At 40.0% G+C, this 24989-nt stretch overlaps 1 protein-coding gene across 16 annotated transcripts in view; it reads left to right on the forward strand.

The window, feature by feature from the left end:
• RBFOX1 (RNA binding fox-1 homolog 1) overlaps positions 1-24989 on the forward strand; it is a 1765957-nt gene that overhangs the window by 1113139 nt on the left and 627829 nt on the right. For all 16 annotated transcript variants that reach the window (XM_059716749.1, XM_059716748.1, XM_059716737.1 and 13 more), the window contains one exon: positions 972-1013. In XM_059716749.1, coding sequence (XP_059572732.1) covers positions 972-1013 — 42 coding nt within the window. The remainder of the gene's footprint in view (positions 1-971; positions 1014-24989) is intronic.

Here is a 24989-nt window from a genome sequence, read left to right on the forward strand (position 1 = left end):
ACAAGTTGGAGAGAGTCTAGTGAGGGCAATGAAAATGGTTCAGGGGCTGGAGCACATGACTTATGAGGAGAAGCTGTGGGAACTAGGTGTATTTAGTCTACAAAAGAGAAGATTTAGGGGGAATGTGATAGCAGCCTTCAGCTACCTGAAGTGTGTTTCCAAAGAGGATGGAGTTAGACTGTTCTCAGTGGTGGCAAATGACAGAACAAGAAGCAGTGGTTTCAAGTTTCAGCAAAGGAAGTTTAGGTTGTATATTAGGAGAATCTTTCTCACCAGAAGAGTACTGAGGCCGTGGAACGGGTTCCCCAGAGAGGTGGTGGAATCTCCAGCCTTGGAGGTTTTTAAGGCCCAGTTCCACAAAACCCTAGCTGGAAAGATCTAGTTGGGCATGGTCCTGTTTTTAACAGGGGGTCAAACTAAATGATCTCCTGAGGTCCCTTCCAATCATAATTTTCTTTGATTCTGTGATTCCATGATTTTAAAATTGTATGAGAAAGGTTGTTCTCATGGTATTTTTCTAGTCAACTGAAAAAGGGAATGCAGGAATTTTTGCAAGCCATTTTTTCTAATAAAATGTTTGTTCCAAGTTGTATAGTTCAGATACATATCAGATAAGCAACTGATATTAAATTTTCCTTTACCTGGCTTGTTATGACCATTTGCTATAGAATTACTTTGTGTTTACTTTAAGTGCAGCTTTGATGCGAGGTATTTGCAGTTACTGTGGTGTAATATGCTTTTATCATGGTACCTCTGTAACCAGAGAACAGTAAATGAGACTTGCTCATTTACACAGAACAATCTTCCCTCCTATCCCCAAAAAAAGTTTCTTATACTTTTTACTGCATGAATTTCTTAAACCCAAGGCAAATGGCTCAAACAGTGGCAAGGGAGTTAGGAGAAAGGTGGGCTATACCTGCTCTGTAGACATCCTGTGCTTTCTTACTTCAATGTCATCTTTTTTCTTGTAGATTTCAAGGCAACAGATGAGTTGTGAAAGAGAGCAACTAAGGGTAAGTGCAATAATGTCTAAAATTTTCTTTCCCATTGAACAATAAACAGATGCTTTTTCATGTCACGGATGCTTTATAACTTAAGATGATCATATTTATCTCCACTGATTTGCTATTGATTTTTTTTTAATAAATATTGTATAGCTTGGTATGAAGTAGCATTGCGGTAGATGTGGATTTTTCTTGTATAATTTATTTAGATTTGGAAGAATTTGGCTTCTTTCTGGAATATGTTTGACATTGGTGTGCTCTTTCTATGTATGACAAAGTAATAGTAAGAAAGGGTAAACTAGCTCACAAACCTTCCTAACTGGCAACTTCCATTAGATACTAAGACACTTTTTTGATTGTTTATACTATCCTTATTTTCAGATAGCAATTGAAATAAAAAACAAGATACAATTCCAAGAAAGTTTTATGGTATTGTAGATGGCATGTTCGTTTTGTATGGTCTGTAAATAACTGAAGTTCCTGTACCAGGGTGAGCTTCTTTCTTTTCTTTTGTTTCCTTTAATGCAACTGCTAACTTTTCCAAGAGGCTTCAGTCTGTGTTCCCTTTGTATTCTACATGTGCACAATACCATTGCAGGGGCCTTTTTAGCACTACTACTTTCATGTATATTTGAAAGAGACTGATACTTGTGCAAGCAGGGGTTAGAATGTATGCAAGCAAAGCTTATGCGTGCAGTAGGTATTTTTTTAGCTATATGGCCAATTATTGGGGATTTCCTTGCTAACCTCATATTTAAAATTGAAGTGGCAACCTTTTAGAAGAGTTTCTCTCCTAGGGGAAGTACTTATTTTATTTTATTTTATTTTATTTTATTTTATTTTTTGGTAGTCAAATACACTGGAAACATGGCCATAAGCCATGTCTTACAAAATATACAGAATTAATTTGAATTCTAAATGATTTATTGTTTTAAGCATACTTTTCATTGACAGTACTTGTTTCAGCAGCATATTCAGTAACCTATTTGTGTTCAGAGTGTTTTCCAGGTTTCTTTTTTGTCAGCTTTTACTTGATTGTCAGTATATTACCTACTGATTTTAATATAGACCAGTTAGTTAGAACTGTTTTTTATTAGAATTTATGTATAAAAAGTAGGTATAGTATTCCTGTTCAAAATGTTTATTTTTGTGAGTTCATTTTTACTTTTGATATTTTGGTACTTCCTTTGTACTTTTGTGTTGATGTTATGCGACTGCACTGTTTTTGAACTGAAGATTTAGCTGTTGTGAAGATGCTCTGTTTTATCATTAGAGTAGTAATGTCTCAATGGAACCAGATGTCAAAGCTGAAATATTGCTATGAGTATATCATTTGAAGGGCAGTCTTCCCAGGAAGTAGTGGTACCATGAGAGCCGAAGAAAGTTTCGTTTTTTATTGAATTTTCTTTTTTGAACTGAAAAAGGAGGGTGGAAGACTTTCGAAATCCAAGAGAGGCAGGCATATAAATCTGATGCCTGAGAAAAAGTGGCCTTTCTAACCTTATTTTACAGCTTTACTTTAAATGTAGGACATTTATTATTTTAATACCAAATGGCAATTTTAGAACTTGAAAGCCTTGTTTTCTAATCAATCAATTTACGTAATGTAGTACTTCCTATTCTTGTTCCCATTTTGCTCTCCTATCCCCACTTTAAAACCTCAGCTATGAAGAGCCTCCTTTTAAAAAAATAGAACTAAATGCATCTTCTTCAGGAGATTACTTATGCCAACCAAGCTGTTGTGAAAAGGTTTTAAATAGGCCAAGATGCAATGAACACAAGGTCTGCCTATTGAGTGGGTCAGCATACTATTGAAGTGTTGCTCTTGTTGTCCAAGATATAGCACCAGACTTCGGGTGATTGGAAAATGGAAAAATACACATTCTTCAAACTATTGAAGTAAAGAAAATCTCATGAAGTGTTAGGGCTACTAGTTGAAATGTAGCAAGAGAAGCCACATTGTGGGTACTCAATAGAGAAAACTGAGTTAGTTCCACACATGTAAAGTCTACCTGATGTAAACTGATACTAACTGTTGGTTGTCCTCTCCCAGCCTTGTCAGTTCTCCATGTATCTTGATCCCTCTGGCTGTGTCCAGATGAGCAGGGACATGCACTTGCAGCTGTGCAAATAGTAGCAGCAGAAAATTGTGTCACTATGTTGTATCTCAGCGTATTCCCTTGCATATGCGCTTTGTTGCGGGACACATTGACCAGCTTTGGGCAAAATGCCTTTGCCCAGCTCCTCCTGGCTCTCAGCGTGCTGGGGGGATGAGGTACAAATGGAGCAGTAGTATTTCTGGCCAGCAGCCAAAACATCTCCCTAGAGTACCAAGCCTCCATTTGTACCTATGCATGCTGTTTTTGCACCGCTTTTTTCCCCAATATTTATTTTTGCTACCAGGAAATCCTGGTAGCAAATTTTGTCTCCGTGCTGCAGATTTGCAGCATGGGACATATTTTATCATTCCACACATGTGGTTTGTGCTGCCATAAAGAGCCTGCATGTGGGGATGTGCCCTCTGAGTACAAGTATCCAGATGACAGGACCAAAGCCTTAACATTTCTTATGTCAAATAACACCATTTTCCTCCTACACCTGTTGCCTGATTGCTGGAGATGCCATAAGGAATGCTAAGAATAAAGTGAAACTGGCTCCATTTTCATCCCATGCGGAGTTGCTTCACAATCAGCTCTTTCACTTAGGGTTAGTTGTGTGTGTGTATGTGCATGCATGCATATGTGCAAGTTAATTTGACTTAACCTAATCCAATCTAAATTAAAAGATGAAGCAACATCTGTCTGAAGGAATAGCAGAAAGGGTTTGTTGAGTGGAATGAATTTTTTCATAGAATGCAAAAATAGAGTGCATAAACATTTTTTTGAAGTCTTAGTACATTTTTGGTAAGAAATGATCTGATGTCTGAATTCACCTATAAGTTTGCACAATTGTTATTACTGGAGAGTTAGTATATATGTGGGAAAGAACTATAGATTGGGTTGTGTCATTCACACTGTTAACTAAGGTGTCAGCAACACCAGTACTACACATAATATAATGAGAGGTGATATTAAACGGAAAGGGATAGCAACTTGACTTCAGGGATAAGGCTGAGGTTGAGGGCAGGCAGTAAACTGAATAACTTTAACATGGATGTCACTGAGCAAGTACTAATATATAATGCTTCAGTGTCATTATGTCATTATTTTTATGATATAATTGTGTACAAGTTGCAATGGGAGGATAGTTAGAAACTAGAAAATGAAAGCCATACCCCATAAATGAAGTTCTGACACTTGGCAGTCCCTTTAATTTCCAGTACAGCGGTACTTACTCACTGAAAATTCTCTCTGTCTTTACAAGCAAAGGTGGGGTAAACATTATCAATTAATGAATATTATTCAGGAATACCTATGTAGCAAATTCTAACTGGAAACACTGTTTACTTAGAGCATCTGTGACAAGGCACAACAAGTTCATGTTAGCTTATTCAAGTCAAAATTTGTAGAAGCAAATTTGTAAAAGTATCAGTTGGCCTGACCCCCAAACATGGAGACCTCAAACTAAGAATGTATTGTCTATTTTTAGGACATTTTTGCTATTCAGATTTTGGGGAGGCTGTAAGAGCAGGTGCTCACATCAAACTTTAAGAAAAATTCAAGGCTGCTACTGGTAAATTGGGAGTTGGCTATGGAAAATATTATCTTCTTGCTCACACATTTCTAACCCCTTCCTCATAAGGCAAGTAAAGGAATGCAAGCAATATGTAATTATCTTCCAAAAATGTCCTTGATGATTTAATCGTATGATATATCAGTTTTCCCATCTTTTGTTTCTTTTAGTGGATTTTAGATTTTAAACACAGAGAAGAGGCTATGGTTTGCTATATTAGTACAGCACCTAGCATAATGAAACTCTTACCTGTTTGGGACCTGTGGCCATTTATATACTATGCAATTGAGAAATAATTAGAACCATTAAGCAGGACTGTGCATCTGATCCCTTAGGTACTACAGAGCTAAATATTAAGGGTGTGCAAAATGGGCTGTATTTGATTCAGATTTAGATTCTGCCCAAATAAGGGACACTGATTTGATTCGTTGATTCAGATCACTGTCCGCAATTCAATTCGAACAAATCTGAAGATTCGATGCTGATTCAGAGAATCAGCGATTCAGCCATAGGCATAGCTTTAAATGTTTTTTCTACATACCTTGAGGTACCAGGCACAGCTTGTGAATGCTGCGATGCTGGGGTGGATGGAGCGTTCCACAGGAGCATGGGGGAAGGCTCCTGTGTGCTCAGCAGCAAACCCGGAAGTGGACTGGAAGTAATTCCGGTCCACTTCCAGTTCTGCCGCTGAGTGCACAGGGGCCCTCCCCCCTCCCCCCTCCCCCCCCCCAGCTTAGCAATCAGCCCCGGGGGAACCTGGGTGCCCCCCCAGACCCAGGAGGTACCAGTCACCAAGCCAGGGGCATTTCGGGGGGGGGGGAATATGCTCCCTGACGGACCCAGAAGTGGACTGGGTGTGCTTTTAGCCCACTTCCAGGCCTGCTGCTGACTGTGCTGGGGAGCCCCACATGCTCCATTGGGATGCTCCATCAGCCCCACTATCGCAGCATTCACGAGCTACCTGGTACCCTGAAGTATGTAGTAAAAACTTTTAAAGCTGTGTCTGTCTGAATTGCCAAATCTTTCTGAATCTCTCCAAATTGATTTGGAGGGTTCTGATTCGATTTGGAGTGATTAAAGGGTCTCCTGATTTGATTTGGTTTTGGAGATTTGGCCACCGAATTGGACCAAATTTCCAGCAAACCAAATCAGGGACCAAAGCTTCGCATAGCCCTACTAAATATGACTGACTACAGATTAATGACTTGAACAATCATCTTTTCAACCTATTTCCTCATATGTACTAATTTCTGGGTTGATTGGAACTTAAAATCCAGGGCGTCTGAATTATTTAAAAATGAGATTTCTCCATTTTAGCATCTCTGCATAACTGGATGCAATGAAAAATAATTTATTTTGCTTTTAACATGCATTCATTTTTTATTTTGTTTTTCATTGAGGTATATAACAAAGCAAGGAGACTTTGCTGTTCTTTTTTCTCATGCATTTTATGAAGCTAAAGATTTCCAATTTATGATGTCTCCTTTTCAGTTTTCTCAGCATAGTTAGCAATTTTTTATACTACTGTGTTCTCCTTGAATGCTCATATCTATGTGTATGATATTCTAATTCCTTACCTTTCTTATTGGCATGCCTCACAGTCAAGTGGTATCAAAAATAAAAAAAAAATACGCAAAGGGGAATGAAGTGAATAGTGAATAACCTCTTGTCCCTCCCATCAAGATCTTTCCATCTATGCACTAATCTGTTTCCATGATCGCTCCTAACTCATAATTTTATTCAGTCATTCCCTTCTGGGTCTTTCTTTATATTCCCGGTGGTGATCTTATCTTATCCACGGTGTGCTTCCTGTCCCATTCTCTGAGCTCTCCATCCATCTCCAGTCATTGTTTATTGTTTTGTGAGTGCATATGCAGGATGGAATTAAATTCTAATTCTGATGGATTCAGAATTGTCTGTAAAAACACAGACCTCACAGCTTGCTCAAAATTGTTTAAAACTATTTCATCTCATATTTGTGGCTGAAAAATCAGGCTCTAAAACATGAATCATACAGCTTATTTAAGCCTGTGAAGAAGCTTAGGATTGCAGCCTGAGGTAGAAATAAGCTGTAATTCATAAAGCTATAAAAAGCAAAGTGACAGCCTCAGAAGTCTGTCTGCTGCTTCTACTGAATCTTCCTTACTGGTATGACTTTAACCTGGAGTTATGATTTTTATCAGAACTTAATGACCTTGTTTAAACTTACAACCTAACTTAAACCTCACTGAGTTTCTGCTAGTCTTCCTTTTTACTAAGAAAGGTAATCATTTTCTATTATAAACTCTCCGTAATTGTTTAAGTTTTGTATCTGTATTATGTGCATGATGTTGAATGTCTAAGCTAGACCATTTGATCCTTTTGTAGTAATACTTTATGAGCACTGTAAAATGGGCATTGGAACAGTTTTAAACCCTCATGTTAGGAAGGTTTACAGATGTGCCTCCCTGTGAATACCGATGAAGTCTAATGGTAAATGGTATGATTAAGTCTCTTGATCTTAAATTTTGAGTGATCTAAGTGTGGCTTTGATGAATAGCTTCCTTTGCATGCATTCATTAGTAGGAGGCATTATATACAACCAATAGTTCCTTTTTAGATCCGGCAAATGTAAGAAGTGCTGAGTTTCAGTATTAATTCTCTTTTGAGGAAAGAAAAGCAACATTTGCTTTGGCTCTTATTTTGTATTTCTTATCTTTCAGTGGCTAATGAAGTAACATGTGCACAAGGGAATGCTGCAGAAATTTAAAGATTCTATCTATTGGAAAAAAAATCATGCACAATGAGAACATGATGTGGTTCTCGTTTCTGTATGGCTTGTTCCGAAGTGCCCACCCATGTATCAGATATTAATCTTGAAAAGGAAATGTTTAAGTCAGCTCAAGTTTTGAGAGTTTGGCCAAATATTTAAAATAATTCTAGTATTATACTTGCTATATGATTTGAATATTAGGTTTTTAAAACTTTAGTTTTGTAATCTGAGTTCTAGCAGTAATGGATATTCATGGATACTAGAAACTTAAAAATTCTTAATGGAAGACTCAGAACAAATTTTCAAAATTAGATGTGCTTAACTATATATCAGACTTGTGACTTTCTACTTCAAGGTATGTTGCACTGTATTCACAGGCATGATTGCAGGACATTTAGACATACCTGAACCAGCTTTGATCTAGTTAGTAAGATAACATTAGTGAAGCTGCAGCAGCACAAGCTTCAGCCACTGAATATAAGCTCAGGGTCCCAGGCAAGCTTATGCAGTGCACACAGAAGCCCATGCCGTTATAGCTTCACTATAATTGCTGTCTAAAATTGCTACCTGAAAACCATCACAGGTATGCTGACACACACTGTAATTGTATCTCCTGGTTGCAGTATATATATAGCCTTCATTGTACAAATATCTAACATCTAACATCTTTATGTGAATAAAGCATCAGATAGATATCCTGCTGGGCCTTTGTATTCAAATAATGCACTTGATTGGTCTTGGTTTTACTTCTGTTTTTTAATTAGAGAACATCAACCCCTTCCCAAGTTCCCAAGCTGCCTACCATTGAATCTAATCAGATGGCCCCTGGTCTCCATGTGGACCTTCATTGTCTCCCTGTAAGTGCAACCAAGTAGCCTTTTCCTGTCTGTCTAAAGCTGTCTCCTCCTTATATACTGCTTTGTCCATGTCCTTTCACAGCATCTGATAAAGTGAACTTCAGCCCATGAAAGCTTGTGCACTAATACACGCACACCCCCACCCTTTGGTTAGTCTATAATAGGGGTGGGTAGAGCCCATCCTGTGGGCCAGATCGGGCCTGTGGTGGACTCTATTTCCCAGCAGCCCCTGCCAGTATTGTTACAGCTGGTTTCTGTGGGGACCCCAGCAGTGGTAGGGCAATGACAGCATGAGGCCATGGTTTCTATGGAGATCAGCTGCAGCAGTGCTGGCAGGGCATGCAACTGAGTAGGGAGCTAGTCCAGGGCTGGGATCTTGTGACAGTGACAGCATGGTCCAGACCTGGGGCAGACCTGCAATCCACTGCCTGCATGCCCTGGGCAGGAGTGTGCAGGCAGCAAATCAGAGCTCTGCCCCAGATTCAGACCTCATTGTCACCACTGCAAGATCCAAACCCCAGCTGCAGAGCCCATGGAAACCCTGGCACCATGCTGTCATGGCTCTGCTGCTGCTGGAGTCTTTATAAATACCAGCTGCAGAGATGCGGGCAGGGGCTAGTGCGGAATGGAGTTGAGCCACTGGCTGGATCTGATATTTTGCCTGCCACTGTTCTATAAGTTGAAAATCTGCTCTGCCTTCTACTTGACTTCAGACTAACACAGTTAATTACATCCATCTGACATTCATAATTTTTTTTCCCCAATGTAAACAAATGACACAAAGCAAAGACAGTAACATAAAGATGGGTGGGTGAGCAAGACATAAGCCCTGGGCTCTGTCTAAGCTGGGGGTCAGAATGGAGCTGTGGGGGGGATGCATCTAACACCCCTACAGCCCCCGACCTTGCACATTTCAGGTAAGGCATAAAAGCAGTGATGGCATGTGATGTAGGAAAAGCCAGGAAGTTGTGGCTGCTGGGAAAGATGTCTTCCCCTTTTTTTCGCTACTGAAAAATGGTGGTGTTTGCATTGAAAAATTGTGGGCATTGGCAAAAATAAGAGGTGACATCTTACTTAGCAGCAACAAACCCCCTAGTTGCTGCTGTGTCACATACCACCACTGCTTCTCTTCCCACCCTGCAGCTGAAGCTAGAGCTGGAGCAGGAAACTTTCAGCGTGTATGTGTTAGAGAGAGGGAAAGGGGTATGAGGTATTGCCCAGAGCACAGTGGTGGTCAGTTCCACTTTTGAGCAGAGATCATTTTCACTAGAGGTATTGTAGAAGGGGGTTATTGAGTCTATGATGGTCCAGGAAATATACAAGAAGCAAATTTTCTTTGTCAATATTTTTAATTGAACCAACCACATGGGAATCATGTTATACAAGCTTTTGGTCATACAATATCCCTCCTCAAGGCTAGAAAAGAAGAAGAAGAAAAGGCCTATATCTAAATACACTTTAGAACCTATGAGAAAAATCTTCAATATGTAGTAGAGGACAATACTTTGAGAGAAATATTCCCTACTCCAGGTACCTGGCCTTCAGTCTCCCAGTGTCACCAACCATTCATCAGAAGCAAACACTAAGCAGAATGACAAGATGTCCTGTAAACAACAAATGGAAAAGCCTGCTAACATGTTTCTGCCATCCCCCAAATCAATACATTCCACAATGAAACCATGGGAATTCATGGATCCTAGGTATGACTTTTACAGAACACACAAAAACTTTCATGGAAACTACATAGGTAAAACTAAACATCCATTAACCTCCATAATGAATTCTTACAGAAAAAAAAATTATCTCACCAGTGAGAGAATACTTTTCACAGGATAATCATGCCATCTCTGACCTCACAGTCCTCATTCTATAAGATACCTTTAGAAAAACCCTGGGAACAAGTTTGTTATAGCTATAACAAATATTAAAAAGCATGGCTTAAACTCAGACAATAGTCGCACAGCTTGTGACATTTCACTTCCTCCCTCTGCTAACATCTTTGTACCCCACAGATAATAGCAACCCTCTTTCCTTTGGAATGGTATTATTAATTTATATCAAGTTTGCCCAACTTCTGAGTGGTTAGATGCCAATCCCACACCCTAGTCACATACTGCATGGACCCTGGCATTTACCATGGCATGTACCAAGCCACATGCTTTGTGGCATGGCCCATCCCATCCACATTACATGACAATCATCCCTCTCTCCTCCTTCCCCTGCTTCACCCTGCTGATGCCTCTGGACATGCAGAGGTCCCCCATCCCCACACTCCACACTGTGCTTGGTGCACCAGGTCCCCCCATGTCTCCCAGCTCTGAGCTGTCACACCCTGTGCCACCCTGCCATGCTCCCAGGGACAGGATCAGGCATGGAAGCTATAGGAGGGAGAGGGACCCTGGGAACTCTAGCACCAGCAGAAGTGAGATGTGGGGAGCAGTGCCTGGATCAGGGGCCTAGGAGCTATTGTTTACCCCTTAAGCTAGGTACAGACAGTCAAAAAGCCTGAGGCTGAATCGATTCAATCTTTGCATGTTAGTCTAAGATGCACAGATTAAATTGAAACAGAAGTGAACAGACATTTACTTTTGATTTGGGAAATACAGCCACGTATTTGCAGTGGCTCAGGCCAGAAGCTGGGGGGTGCTAGAGTACAGGTCTCTAGCTGTAAGTTCACTTCCTCTTCCTGCTTCCAGGTGCCTCTGGGATTTGTAGTCCACAATTGCAGCCAGCAGTAGACTTGTGTGGGAGAAGGGTCATTTCCAGCCTCCTCCCTGGCCCTAGATCCCAACGGGGTTTGCCTGGGCTTGCATCCCTCCACCCCCTTGTCAACCAGCCCTCACTGCCCCAGCTAGGGAGCAGAGAGGCAGGGCTAGCCCTGCTCTCTGGAGCAGACAGCATAGCCCAGCCCAGGTTTATCTTAAATAAGGTTGACAAGATTTACTCAGATTTCAGTAAAGCCTTTGATCCTGTTTCCCACAGGATTCTCTCTCTCTCTCTCAAAAAAAAATTAACGGTATTGGGCTGGATCAGTCTACAGTGAACTGCATGAGTGACTGGTGCCTCCTGAATCGGGGGGGGGGGGGGGGGAGCACCTGCAGAAGCCGCCAACCCTGTTGGGGGGGCATCAGCCCTAGTGACAGCATCAGTGTTGGCCATTGGGGGGACCCCATCAGGGAGGGCACATGCACCCCCATGCACCCGTTACCAGTCCCTTGCGGTGAGGTGGGTGGCCAGCTAGCTTAGAGGCCACTCCAAGAAGGTGGTAATTGATGGGATGGCCTCATTTTGGATGGCATTCTCCAGTTGTGTCCCCCAGAGATTGGTGCTTGGACCCATGCTCTTTAATATATTTATTAATGACTTAGATGAGGAGGTGGAAAGCTCAGTGATTAAGTTTGTGGATGATACTAAGCTGTGGGGAAACATGGACACATCAGAGGATAGGGTAAAGATTCAGGATCACCTTGATACACTGGGTTCATGGGCGGAACAGAATCAGATGAAGTTTAACAGGGAGAAGTTCAAAGTCCTTCATCTGGGTAGGAAGAACCCTCATCATAACTACACAATGGGTCCACTGGCTGGTACAGCATCTGAATGAGACCTGTGAGTCACAATTGACCAGAAGATGAATACGAGCCAACAGTCTGATGAGGTTGCCAGAGAGGCAAATAGACTCTGGCGTGCATCAGCTGATGTGTGGCCAGTAGTTATAAGGAGGTACTCCTCCCTCTCTATTTGGCACTGGTGAGGCATCAGCTGGAGTACTGTGTCCAGTTCTGGGCACTGCACTTCAAGAAGGATGTGGATAATCTTGAGAGAATACAAAGAAGGGCTACCCATATGGTTAAGGGCATGGAAGATAGGCCCTATGAGGAGAGACTCTGGGAACTGGGCCTGTTCAGTCTGAGTAAGAGAAGGCTGAGAGGTGACTTGACTTGTAGGTGACTAAGATGCACAGATTAAATTGAAACAGAAGTGAACAGACATTTAACTTTGATTTGGGAAATACAGCCACATGCCTGCAGTGGCTCAGGCCAGAAGCTGGGGGGTGCTAGAGTACAGCTCTCTGGCTGTGTGTTCACTTCCTCTTCCTGCTTCCAGGTGCCTCTGGGATGTGTAGTCCACAATTGCAACCAGCAGTAGACTTGTGTGGGAGAAGGGGCATTTCTAGCCTTCTCCCTGGCCCCAGATCCCACACCTACAAGTACATCAGGGGTGAGCATCAAGATCTAGGGGAGCAACTCTTCAGGAAGGCACCTCAAGAGAGGGCAAAGACCCATGGGCATAAGCTAATAGAGGGTAAATTCTGGCTAGATGTAAGAAAAACTTTTTTTTTTTCTGTAAGGGTCACCAGAATCTGGAACGTACGCCCAGCAGAGATGAGGCAGTCACCCTCCTTGGAGGTGTTCAAGATGAGGCTGGACAGGCATCTTGTTGAGCCCATCTGAGCCCAATAACTTGCTGTCCACGGCAGAGGACTGGGCTTGATGATCTTACGGGTCCCTTCCGATTCTATGATTCTAAATTTCAGTAATTTTGAAACTGTTTTATGTGTACTGAACTTATTTTCTGTTATGGGTTTAAACTTGTTTGTGATCACTTAAACTAGTTTGTGTGTAACTTCTGTCCCTAGCCTTAAGGGCTGCATGCGGTGCACAGGCCACCAGCTGGATAGTTTAGTTTTACATAATTACAGATGGAATTAGCTATTTTAAATTTTACTTGATTTGTAGCTACTTCTGATAACTTTTTTTGCTCCACAGATTTTCTGCCCTCTTACCTTTCCTTAAATGACTCTTTTAATTTACTAAAAGAAACAACCATTGCTGTACCTGGTGCTTAGCTTTGGCTTTTTCTGCTTCTTTCTCAGATTCAAGGATGGACATTTTGTGCCCAGAAGCTTGTCTAGCATCTATCCCAACTATATAGATATAAAGGATATTACCTGCAGATGTTCATAGAAATATGTTTTTGTAGTAGTCTCATCCTATTATTTGATGAAAATATATTAATCAAATAACAGGATGAGACTACTACATTTGATGAAAACCTATTCAGAGCCATCCTTATTCACATGAACTCTAGTGTTGCTACACTGAAACAATGTTTCTTGGATGATGAAGGTCTTGCCACTAGTTTCTGTTCCAGACAGAGAGAAGCATAATGTCTTGTCCAACATTGCTTTTCTTTTTTTCATTGCCATTTGAATTAATAATGCTTTTTACTTGTTGCTGTTGTATATGAAATATTTCCTTTTGAAGAAGTCTTCTCTTTGAGATAGATAGCTTAGATGGACAAATAATGTATTATATTTACCTGCTGTTATCTGTACTCTTTCTAAATATCTGTTGAAATAGTACTTGTGTCTATAGGACCCCAAGAAATACAAACTTTTACAAGAGTCTTATCTTTCTTCTTCTTGAAGCTTCAAATACTGGCTTTTTCTAGTAAATAATGCATCACATCATGGGGTTTCTTTTCCTGATTGTAGTATTGGAGCATGATGAAAAAAGTAGGTACCTAGAGTAAAGCGCAATAATGCTCACCTATTAACTAGAAGGACACATTTAACAAAACACTGAATTATGAAAGAATTCTTAGCGTAAAATAAATGTGAATTTTTTTTTTATAAAATCCAGATTTAATTTTAGATTGAAAGACCCTAGTTTTTCATATAAAAGAATGAACAATGAAGAGCTTTAAAAGAAACAGCTTGTAAAACCATTTTTTCCTTTGTTTTGTTTTTGTTTTACATGGAAAATCCCAGTTCTCATTGAAGGGATTCCTATGATGAGACAAAAATGGCAGGAGTATGATATAACCAAATTAAAGACAGAAACTGAGAGCTTTTAGATAACATATTTGCATGTCCCAAGAGAAAGTAGTTTTCTTTCTTCATATTAAAAAGGAAGCTGGATATGTTCTTATCAAAGTAGCCTAAGGTTTCCTGCCAGGGTTCTTAAAGGATGTTTCAAACAGGAGTCAAAATACATTCTGTAAACCATTGGCAGAATGACTGAAGCATGGCAGTGCTGTGTTATTTAAAATTGCATGATTAGCATATTTTCTTATGCTCTCTGAAAGAAGTAAATTGTCTTTTCATTACGTATACACATGTGCACGTGCTTGTGCTTATTCTCTCTCTCTTTCTCTCTTGCATACACATGTATGGGAGTGCACATACACATTCACACATGCGTGCACACACTCACTTACTAACTGTACTGTGTAGCTGAGCAGTGTGGGGAGGAGGCATTTAAAGCATGGGGCAGTGCAGGGGCAGCTTTTAAAGCTGGGGCCACGAACCAGGGTGGGGAAGCTGTTGCCACCCATTATGCAGACTGGAGTCCCTGGTGTGAGGAGCAGGTACGAACTTTTCCCTGCTGCTCCAGTCCAACCCCTCCCCAGATTGGTCTGTGGGCAGGGAGGGACAAGGCAGGGCATGCTCCCTGCCTCTTCACCACCCCAAGAACTGCCAAGACTGCTTTTGCCCCCTGTTCTCTCTGCTCCTGGACAGTAGATTTTATGTCCCCTGCAGGAGGATGCTCCCCTTGCACAGCACTTCAGAGCCCTGTGGCCCAGCCCCAGGTGTGGGGCTGCGGGAGCTGCCTTTGAAGTTCTGAGAGGAAGGGATCATTTCTGCCATGGCACACATCCAGAGCCCTGTGCCCACAGCCCAGTGCATAGGGATACAGCCTCAGGATTTTAAATGTCCCACAGAGCAGAAGCTCCTCTTCCCAGGACTTGAAAGCCATGTGCCTGCAACCCCATATGTGGGGCTGTGACTTTTGGCTTTGAAGTGCTATGATGGAAGAGGCAGCCTCTCCCTGTGGGGCACATCCAGCACCCTGCTCCTGCAGCCCCATGTGTAGGGCTATGGACACAGGGCTATGAAAAGCCATGCTTGGGGGCAGCTTCCTATCCCTGTAAGTCACCTAAAAGCTGGCACCTGCAGCCCCATGCACAGGACTCAAGTGTAGGGTGCTGGCCATGGTGATGGGGCTTCACTTGGCCACAGTGGTGACATGTTGGAGGTGCACAGAGGTGCACATGCACCCCCTGCGAGTGCCGGTGCACCCCCTGACCGGCTGCACTTGTTGGAGATTTGCTTGTCCACAGCTTAAGGTGCAGTTTCCCCCAAACCCCTACACCTATCTCCTTGAAACCTGGCAGGCTTCGTGGCCTCCACAGGGACTAGCATGCCTGCAGTTTTGACCCCGCTGTAGCTTAACACATACTTGTGACACAAGCTTTTTTTTCAAAGTTTTGGGGTGCAGTTTCCCCAAACTCCCTAAACATATCTCTTTGAAACTTTGCAGACTTCATGCCCTCAGAAGGGGGTATTGTTTCTGCAAGTTTCATCCAAATCTGGTCAGAAATGAGAAAGTTATAGGCTATTTTGTCCTTCCCCATTATAGCCAATGGGCAAAATGTTGAAACAGCATCGAAACAGCGAAACATTTCGACTTGGCTCGTTTGGTTTCGAGGCTGTTTTGACTATATCTGTTCCATCTCAGTTTTGCTGTGTCAGCCTCAAAACAGGTCAAAACAGCATCAAAACAAAACTGGTGGCAAAATTTCATACAGCCCTACCAAGTATGTATACATATTGTTAACCTCTTGAAAGTTTGTTTAAATGGAAGGGCTGCTGACATCAGTTGTATTCTGTTGCTCCATTGCTTCATTGAAAGCAAATTCTTATGTGTTCAGCAAGAATTATTTTTGTATGGTTTTCAGAGAACAAAAATCTGCCACTCCAACTGAACAAGTTAAACAAACAAAAATCAACTGTGTTTTATCAAGGTGCCATGACTGTCAAGCTATCAGGAAATTTTGGGTTCAAGCCAGTGCTTATTTCTATTTTAGGAGACAAATGAGCATGGACAGAGAATTTAAAAAGCTCCCTTAGTTTATTTTAAATAAAGTGTGAAAGTATCCAGAAAAAAAATTGTATTCTGTATCTTCCCAAAGCCCTCCAACAAAACTTCTTTGGAAAAGAACTATCCTAGCCATCGTTTTTTCACTTTTCACTGTGTTGCGAGAACCTACTAGGATGAGAAAGTAGGGTCTGGATTCAGAAGGCAGATAGGCAAACTCACCTCTTGCCCTACCTTAAGTGCCTCACCATTGTAACTTAATGAAGGCAAAGCTGGGATATATCATCACAAGGGAAGCCATTGCCAGCTTGTAAACTAATGTATTTTGATATCAGCGCCCCTCTCAGACCTTCCATCTTTTCATGAATTAAATAGTCAGAAAATGCTGTGCTAAGAACAGAAGAACTAGTGATTCAGATCACTCTTTATGACTAAACTGCAGCCTTAAGAAACCCCTACTTAGCTCGACCTAGGGCCAAGTTCTACCATTATGATTCAGGCCAAGTAGGTTTATTTTTATTCTGAGTTGCCTTGTTAATTAAAATGGGACTAAGGTAGAGACTCACATCAAAATAAAGTGTGGAGTGACACATGTATGTAAATGAATGACAAATAGACATTGATATTTAATGCATAGAGAAGTTCAATATAAAAATTATTTATAACATAGAAAGTTAACAATATAAGTATAGATGGTAGAAATGTCTGTTAAGATCAGACCATGGCCATGTACAGGCATTATGTTTCTACTGGGAAAGAATCACAGTGGGAGAATCACAGCTCTCCTTGGTAGAAACCACTAAATGTACAGGCATTCACACAGTTTTCCTGGAAAAAATACGCTGCAGAAAAAAACTACCCATCTCCAACTCAATAGACGTTGCTCCCAGGAGCTTTCTTTTGGAAGAACGAACACTTGTACACTTCCCTAGGATGAAAATTTACACCACCAGGAATGAATGCCTCTTCATGTCCTTGCCATGGTGTTGTTTGGAACCTTAATGCCTTCCAGAAATATAGGTTTCTAAATTACAGTAGTTAATTTTATCTGAATATATGTGCCATTTCTCAGATATAGAAAGATTTCTCTCTCAGATTACTCTTCTGATGCATCTGTAGAACAGCACATCACATGGCAGGTGTTTCACCAAGGTGGGCTAGAAGGAGGTAAACCTATTAAAAACAAAGTGTAGAAATAACAATCCAAAGGAGCTGGTGATGAAATCCCTGTGAGTTCACATATATCATTCAAGCGTCTTCAGTCTCTTTCACACGGTTATGAGAACTCGCTTGGCATACTCAATTGCTCAGATCAGTGTTTGAGAGACCATTCATGTTTAGATGCCAAAGTTTCCAAGAAGAAAAAAGAGAATACAAAAGAATACAAACAAAAAACTTGTTAGGTCACAAAGCAAAGGAAATTCAGGAAGGTTCAGGAAGAGTTAACTTCCATAAGGAAGTTAATTATATCCACCAGCAAAATATTTACAGAATGTCCTCATCAGCACAGGGTAGAATGAAAGGACGCACTGATTTTTGGCTTGAATTTCATATCCTACGTAGCCTACAAACCTTGTGAGTTTTAACTTAAATCAATCACATTTGTACAGTGCTTCATTAATTTATCTACTTCCTTCCCTTTAAAAATTAAATAAATATATAAAAACAAGAAAAATCTATAATACTTCCACTTTCACCATAAAAATTAGGTTTATATAGCAGTTGCCCAAAATGCTGCAGTTCCTATTGCTGTAGAAGAGTCTAGTATTGTTCATAAAGATGAAGTTTTATAAACCAATTGCTCTGCAACTGCAATCAAGGTTGGAAAAGTACAGGAGGGCTTATCATAAAAATTCCCAAGGAACCTTGTTGTGCTGTATCTTACCATGAACATCTCTTAACCACATCCAGAATACTTTATATAATTTTGCAGTTTTAGCAATCCTCTTGCTGTGCCAAGATATGTTTATATAGAAATAAAATATCTCCACTTCCTTAGCATAATCTGATCTGGTAAGGTTTATATACCAAAATATGCATTACTTTAATATTCCTCACAGCATTTTTGATAGGCTATGGGGGATATTAATAGTTATTAACTATAAGTATTAACTGAATCTGAGGAAAGCTGGGAAAAAGAGGGGATGAATCCAGTGTGAAATTCATAGGATGAACTAAAAAGTCAGCTATTCCAGTTTAATTCACAAATGCAGGGTACCTTCCCAGGCAAATACGTATCTAGCCCCTTGGAAATCTGGAAGGAAGAAGATCAGTTTCCCTGAACAGTGTCCTAATGTTCTTTAGTTAGGAAGGAAGGGTTTTGTTTTGTTTTTTTTCTTTTTTTGTTTTTGTTTTTTAATTAAGATGCAATCTAAAAATGCTTTGCTGCAGTATAAACCCATTCCTTTGTGTCCTGATCTCTGTGACAAGGGATGGTAGTTGTTCTCCCCTTCCTTTTTGGCAAGCTTTCAAATATTTGAAAACTCTGATCTTTTCCTCTCAATTTTTTCTTCAGGCAAAATGTATCTAATTTTCTAGATTTTTGGTTAGGTGGCTTGCATTCCAGCTCCTCGGTCATTTTGTCATGTACCTTCTCAATCTCTGTCTCTACTCCACATCTATCTCAAAATAAGAAGCCCCAGACTGTATGCAATACTCCAGGTGAGGCCTAACCTGCACCAAGGACAGAGGTACTATCATCTCCCAAGTCTTGCTATAGTACTGTACAGAATTTCATTTGCTGTTTTTATGCCTAGATCAGATTACTGATTCATGTTGAGCATGACCTAGCAAAAAAAATCAGATCTTCACTATGCCACTTCCTCCTGTATTTGTGTATTGTTTTTATTTTCATAGGTGTAGCCACCTTATATTTGTAGTTAATGAATTCCATTGTTGTCTAGTGCCCAGTACTCTGGTTTATGAAGATCCTTTTGAATGCTACTTCTGTTGCCCAAAATATTACAAGCTGTCCCTGTTTTGTCTCATGTTAATACATGATAAGCAAATTCTGTATTCCTGTATCCAAATCCTTAATAAAAACATTAAACACTGGATCCAGAGCAGGCCCCTGTGAAACCACACTTGAAACTTCCTGCCATTCTGTCATTGATCCATTTGTAGTTACCCTTTGCTTTCACTTATTCATCCAATTATGTATTCACTTTACTGTAATTCTATCTAGCCCACATTTCTCCAGTTGTCTTATGAAAATGTTATGTGAGACTAGTGAGCCTTACTAAAGTCTCAGTGTATTTAATCTGCTACATTCCCTTCATCCATCAAAACAGTTACCCTGTTAAAGAAGGAAATTTTGTCAGGTTTTGGCATGATTTATTCTTAACAAATCCACATTGGCTGCCAGGAATCACCCCTTCTGCTTCCAGGTGTTTACAAATTTATTGTTTTATTGATTCACTTCATGAATGCTTCTTGTAGCTTGGTATTACAAAGTACAGTCCATCCTTGCTTATGTGAAGCCCCAAGGAACACATCCACCCAAAGCTGTTTGGATAGCTGAATTTCTGAACTGTGATATCTTGTGATGAATGTTACATGCTGATACATGAGGTAAAACCCATCCAAAATTTAACAGGATGGATATTATATACAGTCAAACTTAAGAGAACCATTTGTTATGTAATGCCAAGTTGCTGTATCAAACCTAAGAATAGAGATACAGTATTCTATTAAGTATAGCTTAAAGAAGAACTCTATAGATTACAAAGTAAAAGTAAGTGAGTAAAATAAAAGTGGGTCAAACAAAGTTGACGTTTGGATAATCACCATGAAATATAACTGAGATTCAGATAACTAAGGATGTACTGTATCTTTCTGCATATTCGCTAGGCATGCCAGATATATTCAATTACTAGTTATAATAGGGTGGGGGGAGCCATCGAGATTGACTGCATAGGAAATGTCTTCTTCATGCTTGCATTTGTGCCACAGGTATCTATAACTTGGCTGGAAGTGCTGATAATTTTTTTAGATTGTATGTTTCAGAGAAGGAAAGAAGATGCAGAGTTCCCAGAATTCATATTATAGCTTAGCTATGAATCCATGTATTCTACAAAGAACACTGGGAGATTTAAACCACTTAAAAAGAAAGTGCTGTCAACTGCCATGCTATGGGCACATAATCAGCTGGAAAACAATGGCACCAGGAACACTTATAAGACAATAGTACCAGTTAACATAGAGGAAGGAAGGAGGGGTATGCCCTATGCATAAACAGCTCCTTCAGGTATTGAAAGCAAAAAAATGTCTTTGACAATCACGGTTGTTGTTCCGCTGGTTGACAAACATACACTCTGAAAACCAAAAGATAAATACAGCTTGTTTCATTAGTTTAGACTTTTCCTCTTGTTCATGTCTTTCTTCATTATTTAAATCCTTTCCTTTCCTCTCCATTTTTTTACCCTATCTCTTCCCTCCAACTCCACCCTACCCCCCTCTAATCTACTATTTCATTTGCTTTCCCACAACTGGTTTATCATTGTTAAAAATCATTTATATAGCACCATAAATTACAGACATTTTACAAGCACAGAGTAAGATACTTTCTTTGTCCCTAATCATTTATGGTATAGACACAGCCTAGACTGTTGTCTTGCCTGTTTTATATTATACTATACACTTGCATTTCCCAGCTAGATCAGTTAAATTGCCTATTTTATTCCTATGGTTTTGATAAACAAATTGTGATTAAAATTGTGCGTGTAGCGCAGAAATCTAACTGTTTGATGGTGTCTACCTAGATATAATGAGAAATCACTTGTACGAGGACAAAATGTTGTGCACATTTATTTATATCTACAAATTGTAGATGCAGAAAGGAGAACAGTTTTTAAAAAGGTAGGGCTGTATCTTTCTTTTTCTTCCTTTTCAGGTTGACACCACAGCATAACTTCTACAGCTGATCTCTTCAAGCTACTCAGGAATTTTGGGAGCTGGTTGCCATGGTGCCCCAAAAAATGTTTAGAGGAGCTCAGGCAGCCCAATAAGTCCTTTAAAATAGGCGTACGTTTTATGGAATTTTGCTCGTCATCTACAATTACAAGATAAAGACCTATTTACATCATATGTACTTTCCAACTTCTAGTGCAAAACTTAACTTCCTGTAGAGTTTTATTTATGTTGCTTATGATGTAATAGCTATTTTAGTTCATTCGTCCCTCTCTTCATTTGCAGAATTGTTTTTACAAACTTAGGGAGCAGCAATCAACAGTGTATTGATGTTAGTGTTAATTTAACTATTTACCATTTCACATGATACCTGCCAAGTTATAAAAAGCTATACATCTGTTTACCAGTTAGTGTATGTAAGTGTCATTTAGTTTCCCACCGTGACCATTTCTTGACTTTTATGAGTTTAGATTTCCTGCGCTATCAAATTATAAGGGTGAAAGACAGTGGCTAATGCAGGCCAGCTGTTACAATGTGGAACTTAAGAAAAAAAAATATTTCCCATTTATGCTGTTTGCTTTGGAAATGTTTATTTGGGGGCTAGACTTGCAATATTAAAAAACAGAACAAACAAAACCTTTTAGAAAGTCATCTACTGTTTGAACTTTATGCTTTGTACATGCCATAACAAGATGATGACAGTCTTATGTGCAGAAAATCCTATATTTACTATTGAGTTTACAAATTAATTGGTTGTAGTAAATAACAAATATATATAATCTATTTGGTATTCTAAAATAGTTGCATTTTGTGGGGGAGAAAATAAAAAATACTCATTGATATCCTACTCTGAGAAAGGGAAAGAAGGTAGTATAACTTAATTAATTAAAAGACCATAAATTCATGTATTTAATTATGAAAAAGGATTTTGCAATTTCCTTGAAAGGACTCTGCATGTCATAGAGCAAACTGTTTCCTAATGAGAAAATAAATACCTTGCTTTGATTTTTATAGCCCCAAACATTAGTGAGATTTCTTGGTCTATCTATACTTTTACAGAAAAGATGACTGCTTTTTAGGAGGTAAAAACAAAGAAATGAATAGTTTTATTTTAAAGACGACAAACCTATTGCATATCCCATATTGATTCTCACCAAATCTGGGGCTTGGCTTTCATGTTGTTGTTTATTGTAGTGCCACTTCATCTACCCAGGATGTGGAGATGGTAAAACTGGAAACTAATTACACAGACACAGATTGATTAATGTAGACAAAACTAAAGCTGACATAAAATGCCTATAATGTTCATGAATCAGTGAACAGCAGTCAGTTTAGAAGTCTGCTAAAACCCAGTATAATAAATTTTTCTAAAGGGCTCCTCTGGAAAATCTTTTGCTGTGTCAGTTTGCACCACTTCCAAACAAATATTTTCTTCATCTTTCAAGGCTGAATGGTGTTCTACCACAACCATAGGCCAGGGATAATGGGTCTTAGCCCCCGGCCAAAACTTTTCACAGTGGCTGGCAACAGCAGCAGTACCGTGGCACCGCCGTCCCGCAGTGGCCAGCACTGCTCAGCATGGAGCCGCTCCTCCACTGCTGCGTACAGCACCAGTGTGTGCTGGCCCTGCAATGGCCCTGTGGGAAAGAGGGGCGGGGGTCAGGCGGGACTCATCCCCCACAAAATAATATTTTCCCCCACTGCTTATGATACAACTAGCCCAAATGCAGCAGGGGCAGAACGGCAGACAAGGTTCCTTGTGTGAATTTGATATCTTTTATTAGACCAACCCAAATGGTTGGAGAATAGGAACTTTGTGGCAACCCACAGAAGAGGGCAGTAAATGACCAGAAGCAAGTGTCTATGAGCATGCTCTGAGTAAGCTCTGAGAGTGAGAGTCATGCAAGATATTGCATCGAGTAATTCTGCAGCAAGGCAATTTAGAAATCATACTAATTTAGAAGTTGTGGTTGTCTTGTTAGCTTCCTTGTTTTCTCTTCAGGAGAAGCATGGTAGGGTGATGACCAGTGACTATATAACACACAAAAACTAAAACATCGCAAAGGGAAGTGGCATACATATTAGTAAAAGAAACACGATGTTCCTCTTGCAAATAAATTAACTCAAAACTACCATGCATAAAGGCTTGTGCATGAACAAAATAACTGGCTTGAAATAGGACTGAGATTGGGGTCTGAAAACCATGTCTTCCTGCCTCGGATGTCTTAAACATTAGACTTAAGTAGTCAAGCTGGTTTTCTCTCTTGCTCTGTGGTCCAATGAATCTTCAGTTCTTTTCTTCTCAGTGGAACAGCTTCAAGAGGAAAGGTGTAGCTTTCCCCCTCTCTAACCTGGGACACTCCCCATGCAAGTGGAAAACAGGGCTTGAATTTTCTCAGGGACACTAGAGAACCAAAGTATACTCTCTCCCATTCTGCATGTTTTGTTTCTAATTACTGGGCTTTGTACAAAAGGAGGTAAGTAAACGGTTCACTTAGCTGCTAGGCTTTCCAGGAGAATTCACTCCCTGAGGAGCTCCTTAGCCAGTTTTCCATAGGAAATTTCAGTTTTTAAACAAACAAACAAATAAAACAAAATCCTTCTATCCGCTCTGGGAATGCTAGGAGTGGAGCCCCTTTCTACACTGGCCCCAGCACAGCATCTTGGCCTCTCCTTGCAGCAACATGTCCTCTTCATCGTTTGCTTCCTCTTCTGGGAGAAAGCTCCAAGTGGGACACTCCTTCAATACCCAGATGTTCCATAACTGGGCTTTTCTAACAGGGATGACTATTTCTCCTTTAAAGGACAGACTGCCCTGTTAGAAGATAATACTACTACATATTACAGAAATGTTTTAAAGAAGAGTGATGGGTGCTGATGAATTTTGTGAAGTGCTCAGTCTGGTTGCTGTGTATTTAAGCATGCTCTAGGAATGGGTATATGACTGAGACCCTTAGGGTACTTGAGAACCGTCTAGTTTCTGGATCCTGATTGGGCATATGTGCAAGAGAAGTGTCATTGCTTAGCTTTGTCCAAACTGAGGTACATCAGGAAATGTGTAGAAATGCAGCTTTCAGGAGTCTGGGGAATATAAAGATCAAAAGTTAAGGCAGAAGACAAGGTGCAGGTGTATTTTATAGACTAATTGCTAAATCAAAAAGGTAACTATGGTGGGTGCAATAAGAGCATGTGTTACTTCCAGTAGGTCATGTTCATTAGTTAATGCAATTATTAAACAAAGAAGTACCAGAGGGTTATAAAGTAGAAACAAAACAAGAAAACCAAACAAATATTGCCCTTTGTTTGTCAGGTGAATACACAGTGAGCAGAGCTTCATTTTATGACACCACTAGAAACTAAAGTATGCACTGGTGAAATCCTGATCCCATTCATTTCAGTGGGAAGTTTTCTATTGACTTTAGTACTGACAGGATTTTGCCCTGGGTATTCTGCCTGTAGCCCATGACTCATTCCATAAGCTGTTTTTTCATGGTTACAGATTCAATTTGTCCAGTTAAAAGTTCCCTGTTTAACATATAGGGAAAAATATAAAGTAGCCTATCTACTTCCCACTTGGCTTTTCTACATGCTTTTTGTCTGGTAATAGAATTTGCTAGCTGAAAGAAAACTAATGGCAGTAATCTCACACTGCTAAAATGTCATAGTTTTTATGAAATGTATATTACAAACTTTCCCGCAATGTTTACATAAATAATCCATTGTGTCAACGTATATTTTAATGCTTTAATATTGTTTGTGTTTAGTAATTTGCAAAGGATCTTCTTGTTATTACTATAATACTAAAAATGATAGAAGCTGTGATACATTAGGCTACTATGCCACAATTTACTCCATGGTGGTGGTTCCCTTTAACTAGAGAATCTGTGAACTAGAGAATCTGTTTAAGAGTAAG

Source organism: Alligator mississippiensis, chromosome 13, assembly GCF_030867095.1.
Source record: "Alligator mississippiensis isolate rAllMis1 chromosome 13, rAllMis1, whole genome shotgun sequence".
In the NCBI taxonomy this organism is placed as follows: Eukaryota; Metazoa; Chordata; order Crocodylia; family Alligatoridae; genus Alligator; species Alligator mississippiensis.